General features: G+C 43.7%; 1 protein-coding gene across 1 annotated transcript in view; it reads right to left on the bottom strand.

Moving 5' to 3' along the window:
* The window catches only part of GRAMD2A (GRAM domain containing 2A), a 47465-nt gene extending 37164 nt beyond the window's left edge, over positions 1-10301 (bottom strand). The window contains exon 1 of the mRNA XM_023510013.1: positions 10126-10301. Coding sequence (XP_023365781.1) covers positions 10126-10301 — 176 coding nt within the window. The remainder of the gene's footprint in view (positions 1-10125) is intronic.
* Between the last annotated feature and the right edge of the window lie 132 nt (positions 10302-10433).

The following is a 10433-nucleotide window of genomic DNA, read 5'->3' on the forward strand; positions in this document are numbered from 1 at the left end:
TTCTTTTTGCCATAAAACTTTACCCTTTTTTTTTTAATTGAATGGTAACTATGTACATTAATGCACTTCTAGGGTACAGTGTGAGGTTTTCACACACAATCCGAAATACTTCCATCAAACTGGTTAACACAGCCTTCATGTCATTTTCTCAGTTATTGTTTTAAAACGTTCACATTCCACTCTTTTTTTTTTTCTTTTGAGACAGAGCCTCGCTATGTTGCCCTTGGTAGAGTACCATGGCATCACAGTTCACAGCAACCTCCAACTCTTGGGCTTAAGCGCCTCCGAAGTAGCTGGGATTATAGGCACCAGCCACAACTTCCAGCTATTTTTTGTTGCAGTTGTCATTGTTGTTTAGCTGGCCTGGACCGGGTTCAAACCTGCCAGACTTGGTGTATGTGGCTGGTGCTGTAACCACTACAGACACCGAGCCAATATAAAACTATCTTGAATGACTTTCACCACTTAACTATTATTTGTATATAACACTGTAATGTAAATTAACTAGTCCTTATTTCTAATATTAAAATAATTGAGGAAGCTGATTTCATTATATATTATTATTATTAATCTTGGATCTCCCAAAGCAAACATTATTTCATTATCTAATTCAAGTAGACTGCTTAATAAGAAGTACTATACAAGAATTGTTTTTATTGGCTCGGCGCCTGTGGCTCAAGCGGCTAAGGCGCCAGCCACATACACCTAAGGTGGTGGGTTCGAATCCCTAGCCCGGGCCCGTCAAACAACAATGATGGCTGCAACCAAAAAATGGCCTGGCGTTGTGGCGGGCGCCTGTGGTCCCAGCTACTTGGGAGGCTGAGGCAGGAGACTCGCTTGAGACCAGGAGTTGGAGGTTGCTGTGAGCTGTGATGCCATGGCCCTCTACCCAGGGGGATAGCTTGAGGCTCCGTCTAAAAAAAAAAAAAAAGAATTGTTTTTATTTTAAAATTCTTGAACTTTTAAAAATATTTCCACAAATGTTAAAATGCGTCTGACGATCATTAAATGGGACCCATTTGTTTGTGTCCTATACTAGTGAAAAATGGTGATCATTTTCAATGAATTGTTCTCCTTCAAAGGGCACAATTTAAGCAGTCTTACTTAATTCAGTTATTCAGAATTAAGTCATTATTAAGCTGTAAAATTGTATCTTTTAAAAAATCTTTTTAAATTTATTTGTTATTTATTTATTATTTTTTTTTTTTTGCAGTTTTGGCCAGGGCCAGGCTTGAACCCTCCACCCCTCGTATATGGGGCCGGCGCCCTACTCCTTGAGCCACTGGCGCCACCCAAGATTGTATTTTTATTTATGTCTTGGATATCACTGGTGACAGAAGGCAAATATTTGTACTAATTGATGATAAAAAATTATAGCAGGCTCAGCCACATAAGGCACCAGCCACATACACCTAAGGTGGTGGGTTCGAATCCAGCCCAGGCCCTCCAAACAACAATGACGGCTGCAGCCAAAAAATAGTGGGGCGTTGTGGTAGGTGCCTGTGGTCCCAGCTACTTGGGAGGCTGGGGCAGGAGACTTGCTTGAGCCCAGGAGTTGGAGGTTACTGTGAGCTGTGATGCCACAGCACTCTACCCAGGGGGACAGCTTGAAACTGTCTCAAAAAAAAAAAATTATAGCAAAAAAATTGTTATGAATAGTGACAGGAAAAGAAGTCTCAGGTTGCTATATTGAATTGAAATTGATATTTTTCTTATTGTGGTCCCTTTATAAAGCCTGCTGAGCCCACCTTTTCCCATCCTGTACCTGTTTTTAAATTTCTGACTGTTTAGTAATTACCAAAATAGTTACATATTCATGTATTCTATTTCTCTTGATATTCTCAAAATATATACATAGTAATGTCTTGTAATGTTGAAGCTTAAATAAAAGTTGACATAATTGACCAATTTAAAAAAAATTTAGAAAATAAAATCTATACTTAAAGACATGCCATCAACAGTAGTACTTATATTTCAGGGGAGAATCGTGGAATGATTTTATTTCTTTTTTTTTTTTTTGCCAGGGCTGGGTTTGAACCTGCCACCTCCGGCATATGGGGCTGGCACCCTACTCCTTTGAGCCACCGGCCCCGCCCCATCATGGAGTGATTTTCACTCTTAACATACTTTTAAAATAAAAAACAATAAAGATATTTTCAGGCTCAGTGCCTGTGGCTTAAGTGGCTAAGGCGCCAGCCACATACACCTAAGGTGGTGGGTTCGAATCCAGCCCAGCCTGCCAAACAACAATCATGGCTGCAACCAAAATTAGCCAGGTGTAGCGGGCGCCTATGGTCCCAGCTACTTGGGAGGCGGAGGCAGGAGACTCACTTGAGCCCAGGAGTTGGAGGTTGCTGTGAGCTGTGATGCCACAGCTCTCTACCCAGGGGGATAGCTTGAGGCTCTGTCTCAAAAAAAAGAGAAAAAAAAGATATTTTCAAATAAAAGTAGAAACATTTTTTGTTTACTAATTAAAGGGTTAAAAATTAATAACATCAAAAAAATTTTAAAAAGAAAAGAAAAAATATTTAAAAAATTAAAATAAAAAATTAATAACATCTAATATTGATCAGCATATTGGTGAATAGGCAATTTCACACACTACTATGGCAGGGAAGCACAAAAAAGGTCCATAAATGTTATGTGTAGGTACAAGCCAGGCCCATAAATTTCTTTCTTTCTTTTTATTTTATTTATTTATTTTGAGACAGGGTCTCACTTTGTTGCCCTTGGTAGAGTGCTGTAGCATCATAGCTCACAGAAATTTCAAATCCTAGGCTTAAGTTATTCTCTTGCCGCAGCCTCCTGAAGAGCTGGGATTACAGGCACCTGCCATGATGCCCAGCTATTTTTAAAGACAGGGTCTTGCTCTTGCTCAAGCTAGTCTTGAACTTGTGAATTCTAGCAATCCCCCCCCTCCTTGGCCTTCCAGAGTGCTAGGATTACAAGCATAAGCCACTACACCAGGCCTACTTTACCTGAATTTTATTTTCCCAGCATTCTTTTTCTTTCTTTCTTTTTTTATTGTTGGAGATCCATTAAGGGTACAAAGAACCAGGTTACACTGATTGCATTTGTTAGGTGAAGTCTCCCTTATAAGTGTGTCCCGTCCCCAAGAGATGCATCACACCCTGTGACCCTCCACCTTCTCCCTACCTGATTTTTATTATTAGACTAAACAAACTTTTTCATTTAGTGAAAATAATTTTTATAAAAAGGAGAAAGCAAAGAAGGCAAGAAAAAACTTGTTCCAAAGGCAGTGCAGCATCAACTAACAGATACCTCTGAAATACCAAATTCCTAAAATTTCATACTTCACTACATGGAAACCTTCAGAATACAACAGAAAAATAAACCTTAGTTTTAAAAATGAACTTCACCAAATCTACACGTGATAAAAATGAACAAAACTAAATATACACGCACATACACACTCACACAGAAATGAGTGTATGTAAGATTGATAAAATCTGAATAAGGTTGATGGACTATATCAATTTTCTAGTTGTGATTTGTTTTGCTGCAATGCAGGATGTTACCATTGGGGGAAATTGGGCGAAGGATACGTGAGATCTCTTTGCATTATATTATAAAATTGTATGTGAATCTACAATTATCTCAAAATAGAAACTTTATTTTAAAAAAGAACCTTGTTCCTTAAAAAGGAAAATAGAGGAAACTTTTCTCAGAGCTGGTGCTGAATCTTTATGAGAGGCGTAATCTCAGATTCTCAAAGCTAGAGGCACTGCAGAAAAGTCACGCTTTGTGAGCATCTAGTCACAAAGAGTAGAGGCCAGTACACAGCTCAAGAACCTTTGAAATAGGCCAGGTGTGGGGCTGTTTTACAGGTAAAGAACATGAGGCTCAGAGCCAGCAGTAACTTGTGGAGCAAGGATTTGAACCCAGGTCTGCCTGAAAGCTCAGGCTCTTCCTATAATATCACATTAATTACATAGCTGGGAATGACTTAAAAGATGAGACAAAGCAGAACCATAACACCCTTACTCAGTGTTATCTGTAATAAGAGGCTTCAAGTAAAGAAGTATTCAAATGCACACAAAAAGATGGAGTTGTGATTAGATAATAGGAATTTCAGTCTGTGTCCCTAAATGTGAGTATCAGCCTTGACTATTAGAAAATTCTTTTTATTTTCCAAAAAAAAAAAAAAAATTCTTTTTTTTTTGGAGACAGAGTCTTACTTTGTTGCTCTCCATAGAGTGCTGTGGCTCATAGCAACCTCCAGGTCTTGGGCTTAGGCGATTCTCTTGCCTCAGCCTCCCGAGTAGCTGGGACCACAGGTGCCTGGCTATTTTTTTGTTGCAGTTTGGCCAGTGCTGGGTTCGAACTCACCACCCTCAGTATATGGGGCCAGCACCCTACTCACTGGTGCTGCCCAGAAAATTCTTTCCAACACTCAAATGGACCTCCTATCTAGTGATCCTTTACCAAGGAACAAACATTTGTTATCGTGTTCCTTCCTCAATAAAACTGGATTTCCACTGCTGGGATGACCAGTGAAAAGTCTGGGCCATCACCCTCATCTTCTCTTGAGTCTCTGGGTCTTACATTGCAAGATCCATTAGCTCTCCCACTTTCTGCTTTTATATGAAGCCAGTTGGTTATTTCCAGTCTTCCTAAGTCTTCTTGCATCATGATGGACCCAGGTTGACAATCTAATATAAATCTCATCCCTCTGGCTACCAGGCAAGGATTGCAGGGAAGGTCTGTGACCTCCTGAAATTTTGGACAACATTGTTAGGTCTGAACAAAAGGGCATGTTTCCGGAAAGAAAACATTCACTTTTATTAGATTCTCAATGGAGCCTATGACCTCCAAATGATAGAAACTATCCCTGAAATTTAATCAACTCCTGGAGAAAAGGCTGATGACAGATCTGAAGTAAGAAATGCACAAATGTGCCTAAAACATCTAATCATACCAGAGAACAAGGAAACTACTAAAGACTGGGGTCATGGCACAAGGACTCAGGAGCCAAATTAAAAATGAGACAATTTGAGCATCGGAAAGAATGATGCCTATAGGCTTGGCGCCTGGAGCTCAGCGGCTAGGGCACCAACCACATACAGCGAAGCTAGTGGGTTTGAATCCAGCCAGGGCCTGCCAAACAACAATGACAACTACAACCAAAAAAAGAAAAAAAATATCTGGGCATTGTGGCAGGCACCTGTAGTCCCAGCTACTTGGGAGGCTGAGGCCAGAGAATTGCTTAAGCCCAAGAGTTTGAAGTTGCTGTGAGCTATGATGCCACAGCACTCTACCAAGGGTGACAAAGTGAAACTCTGTCTCAAAAAAAAAAAAAAGAAAGAAAGAAAAAGAAATGAAAGGGGGACCCTGTAGCTTAAAGAAGGTTAAAAAAGAAATCAAAACAGAACCTATACCTTAAAAGACTATAAAGAGATAGATATATAAATTCAAAGTGTCAACTTTTTGACTTTAATTAAAGGATAAACCTCATTTGGATCCTTAGTAAAATAAATGGTATAAAGACATTTAGGAGATAATGGAGGAAATTTAAATGCTGACTGGCTATCTGATGATTTTTAATGAGTTATTGTCATTTTTTTAGATGTAATAGTGATATTGTAGGAATTTTTATTTTTTTATTTTTTGAGACAGAGCCTCAAGCTGTCCCCCCGTGTAGAGTGCTGTGACATTACAGCTTACAGCAACCTCCAACTCCTGGGTTCAAGCGAGTCTCCTGCCTCCGCCTCCCAAGTAGCTGGGACCACAGGCGCCCGCCACAATGCCTGGCTATTTTTTGGTTGCAGCCGTCATTGTTGTTTGGTGGGTCCGGGCTGGGGATTCGAACCCACCACCTTAGGTGTACGTGGCTGGCGCCTTAGCCGGTTGAGCTATAGGTGCCGAGCCTGTAGGAATATTTTTTAAAAGGCTGTTTTTTATAATACACATTGACATACTTGTGGAAGAAACAACATAATAGCTTCACTTAGCTTCAGAATAATCTAGGAGATAGGGAGAAGGGAGGTATATGTGAAACAAGTTAACCCATAACTTAGTTAGAGCTGGGTGATGGGCACGTGACCCTTATTATACTTTTCCCTCTCCTTTCATAAATTTAAACATTTCTACAATAAAAATAATTAGCAGGCCAGGCATGGTAGCTCATGCCTATAAATTATAACACTCTGGAAGGTGGAGGCAGGTAGATTGCTTGATTTGAGCTTAGGAGTTCGAGACTACCCTGAGCAAGAGTGAGACCTTGTGTCTACTAAAAATAGAAAAACTAGCTAGGCATTGTGGCAGGTGCCTGTACTCCCAGCTGCTTGGGAGGTTGAGGCAAGAGGATCAGTTAAGCCCAAGAGTTTGAGGTTGCTGTGAGCTATGATGCCATAGTACTCTACCCAGGGCAACAGAGTGAGGCTCTTTCTCAAAAAAAAAGAAAAGAAAAAAAGAAAGAAAGAAAAAGTTAGCAATTAAAAATTCAACCATTTTTTCAACTTGTTTGGTAATGAAGAAAGCCTAGTATGAATATCAGTTCTTAGGCATTATCACTGGGTTATTTTCAAATACAATTTCTAAGTAGTACTTTAAAATTCAAAAGTTATGTTATGTTATGTTATTATTTATTTAGAGACAGAGTCTCTTCTGTGGACCTGAGTTGAGTGCTATGCCATCATCATAGCTCACAGAAACCGCAACCTCCTGGGCTCAAGTGATCTTCCAGGCTCAAGTGATCTTCCTGCCTCAGCCGCCCGAGTAGCTGGGATGACAGGTGCCTGCCACAATCCCCAGCTAATTTTTTCTATTTTTAGCAGAGACAGAGTCTTGCTCTTGCTCAGGCTGGTCTGGAACTCCTGAGCTCAGGTGACCCACTGGCCTCAGCTTCCCAGAGTACTAGGGTTATAAGCACAAGCCACAGCACCTGGCCCAAACATTATTTTAAAATACCATTTTGTGTGGCCCAAGTGATTGCTGGCAAGTTTTGAGTAACTTGATCAATTCTAACACATATTGGAAATATCTAAAGTTTTTTTCTATAAAAGAAGAGGAGGAAAAAATCCTTATAAGCAGTCACAGTTGCTTGCCCAGGTATATCACCTCATGCTGCTGAACGTGGGTAAGCCAATGATATGAAATAACAGTAGGATTCTGACAATTTTTTTTACTACACCATTAATGTTCTATATCAATGCATTAAAAGGAAAAGCAATTCATGTTTTATTTAAATTAATTCTTTATGTGTTCTTCATTCCCAGTTGAAAAAAATAATGCCAACCAAAGCCTAATGTCTGTTTAAAAATTAACAGTGTACAGCCAGGTGCAGTGGTTCAGACTTGTAATCCTATAGCACTCCAGGAGGCTAGGGTGGGTGAACTGCTTGAACTCAGGAGTTTGAGACCAGCCAGAGCAAGAGCAAGACCCTGTTTCTATTAAATTAAAAACCAAACTTTTTTAGGGCAGCACCTGTGGCTCAGTGGGTGGGGCACCAGCCCCATAAAGGGAGGGTGGCAGGTTAGAGCCCGGCTGGGCCAAACTGCAACAAAAAATAGCCAGGCGCTGAGGAGGGTGCCTGTAGTCCCAGCTACTCAGGAGGCTGAGGCTGGAGAATCACTTAAGCCCAGGAGTTGGAGGTTGCTGTGAGCTGTGTGACGCCACAGCACTCTACTGAGGGCGATAAAGTGAGACTCTGTCTCTAAAAAAAAAAAAAAAAACTTTTTAAAATTAACAATGTAATTTTAAGCATCACTGAGGAAACACTAATTCAGAACGAGAGTTTAAAAGATTGGTTCCATCACCATGGGTTATGAAAACACTCCTCCAGTCCTAAATTATGACCAAGCATTTCTAAAGTAATTAAAACATGTATTTGTGATGGGGAGAGGAAACAGTTTCTCTTGTGTAGGTTTCCAGTCTTGAGAACAATACCTTCCTTTTTGGCATTAGGGCTGTAGTAGGCAGGTGTAACTCCGGGAGGCTGTTACTTCTTAATTACACAGGAAGCTCCATGCCCAGGGGATTCTGCCCTCCCCTGTCCTCGTTCCTTTCCAATATAAGTAAACAGCTGGGGATTTAATCAAAGCTTCAAAGGTTGGTGATAACAAGTGATGACAGACTGATGCCCTGCAGCCCAGGTGAATAACAGCATAGTATCTAAGACTGACTTCATATCAAACCTGCAGCAAGTATGGCTTCAGAATTGGGGGATACTATTTTCAGTTCTCAGGAAAGGAGAAAAACACATTTTCTGGGGTTCGGATTCACACTAGACAGCAGGGTGGAATGCTTCACCATTTTCAACTTCAAAGGGTCTCCATGAGTAGTCATAGCAAAAGAGAAATTATGGAAAGAAATAAAACACATCCGGAAACTGAGGAAACACACAAGGTAGCAGAATTACTGAACAAAAGCAGAAGGCCTCTAGAGAGCCTACGGTTCCATCTCCTTACCTTATGGTAAAGCAGGCCCAGAATGAAGTGACTTGTCCCCAGTCCCAGTAAAATAGGAACAGTGTAAGGCTTGGAATTCACTGCTGATTCCCAGAGAGAGGCTCTTTACACCAGTCTGATAAATACGGTATGTGGCATTCAAGGTCCAAAGCAACAGCTTACCCAGGGTAAGGGCTGGGTAAAGTCATCATCACAGCTCAGCAGCTCACAGAAGAACTTCAGCGAGGCCACTGGCATTAACCCATCTTGGTTCTGCTGACCTCAAGCTTAGGGGCTCATGAGAGCATCCTAGGTGGATGAATTATCACACAGGTCTCTCTGGTCTGTTCTAAAGCTTTGAGGATGTGCCTGAGTTCAAAAATTTGAAAACAACCAGCAATACAAATACGTAGATGAAGCCTAAATAGCCTAGATGAACCCTCTCTAGGCTATTAAGAAAATTCTCCTCAGCTACTTGGGAGGCCAAGGCAAGAGAATCGCTTAAGCCCAGGGGAAGAAAAAAAAAGAAAAGAAAGAAATATTCCTAAGGGGAAGGTGAGAAGGAAAACTATCTGGACTTGCCCATTTGCCCCATGGTTGCCCACTGAGGCTACCCTCAATGTCCATCAAACTATGGCCTCAAACCCAAGAGCGTCTGCAGCATGAACTACCTGGATTCTGGCCTGATCAGAACACTGTGGAGGGGGCATACTTGAGAGAAGCATGAAGTCCTGAAAGGAGCTGGACTTCAGAGCCAGCTAGATAGGTACATGCAGCAAAGACATCACAGTTTGTCCGGGTACCCTCTTTCATTCCCCAAGAGCCTGGCCCCTGTAACAATCATGCCTAGTGAGGGAGGCAACAAGCAAAGCCAAAGAGGGGAAATGACAGCTGGGTGGAGCCCCACCAATCCCTTTGAGGACAAGACAGCTACCTACCCCGGTAGGAGCTGGCCAGGGAAGCCAGGCTATTCTCCAGCTTGGAAGAGTCGGTGGTAGGAATTTACAGCTTCATCCACCAGCCTGTCTTCAGGCAGATAACCTCACTTCCAGGACCTCAAGGAACAGAAGCCACAATTCTTGATGTCACTTCTAAAGCCACCTGTCTGCCCTGCCTCCTTACCCCTTCCCCAGCTACAAGAACTTTTCTTCCTCCCAGTGCGACTTCGGACCAGATCTTGAGGCTGGGAGGCCCGCCCCAGCCCGCCCGCTCGAGCCCGGCCTGGCTCACGGGTGCGGCCGAGTCGTGCTGGGACAGCTCCGGGCTGCCTCCGGGGCAGTCGCGGGCCGCTACAAGCGCAGATTCGGCTGACAAAGGGAAGAGGCTGATCCGCCAGCCTTTGAGTGGGAAGCAATCAGAATTGGGGTCTATGTGACGGGGAACGAATGAATGAATACAGGAATGAATAGACAGCGATGGCAGTGGTGGGGAACCACTGAAGGTGTCCTCAGTAGGGTGCCCTCCACTGCCCTGATGCCGCCAGGACAGTCTCCCGCCCCTCAGACTCGGGGCGCAGACTCAGCGCAGTCACCCTGTCCCTGCCCCAACACCTCGCAGCCCCCCGGAGGCGCCCGGGCGGTGCAGAGCGGCTGTGAATTCAAACCCGCATCCCGACCACCGGGAAGTGCCTGTCCCGTGGGCAGAATAAGCCGAGGCCCCGGAATCGCCCTGCCCCGCGCGGCAGCGGCCCCTCGCAGCAGCCTCTGGAGCCCCTTACCTGCCCGCCTCGGTGGCCTCGCTCCGGGTGAGAGCCGTCATCGCAGCCCCTCCACCTAGCGCCTCGGACAGCTCGGCCCAACAGGGCACCGCCGGACCCCGCCCGCCCGCCAGCGAGCGCCCGCCTCCGTCCGCCCATTGGCTGCTCGCGCGGGACGAGTCCAGCCCATTGGCCATTCCCCGCCAGAGCTCCAGGTGGGGCGCAAGCCCCGCACAGATCGCAGAGCTCCATCCCCTACATAAGAAGGTCCCGGGCTCGGCGCCTGTGGCTCAAGCGGCTAAGGCGCCAGCCACATACACCTAAGGTGG

Source organism: Otolemur garnettii, unplaced genomic scaffold (assembly GCF_000181295.1).
Source record: "Otolemur garnettii isolate 467f Iridium unplaced genomic scaffold, OtoGar3 scaffold00011, whole genome shotgun sequence".
NCBI lineage: Eukaryota > Metazoa > Chordata > Mammalia > Primates > Galagidae > Otolemur > Otolemur garnettii.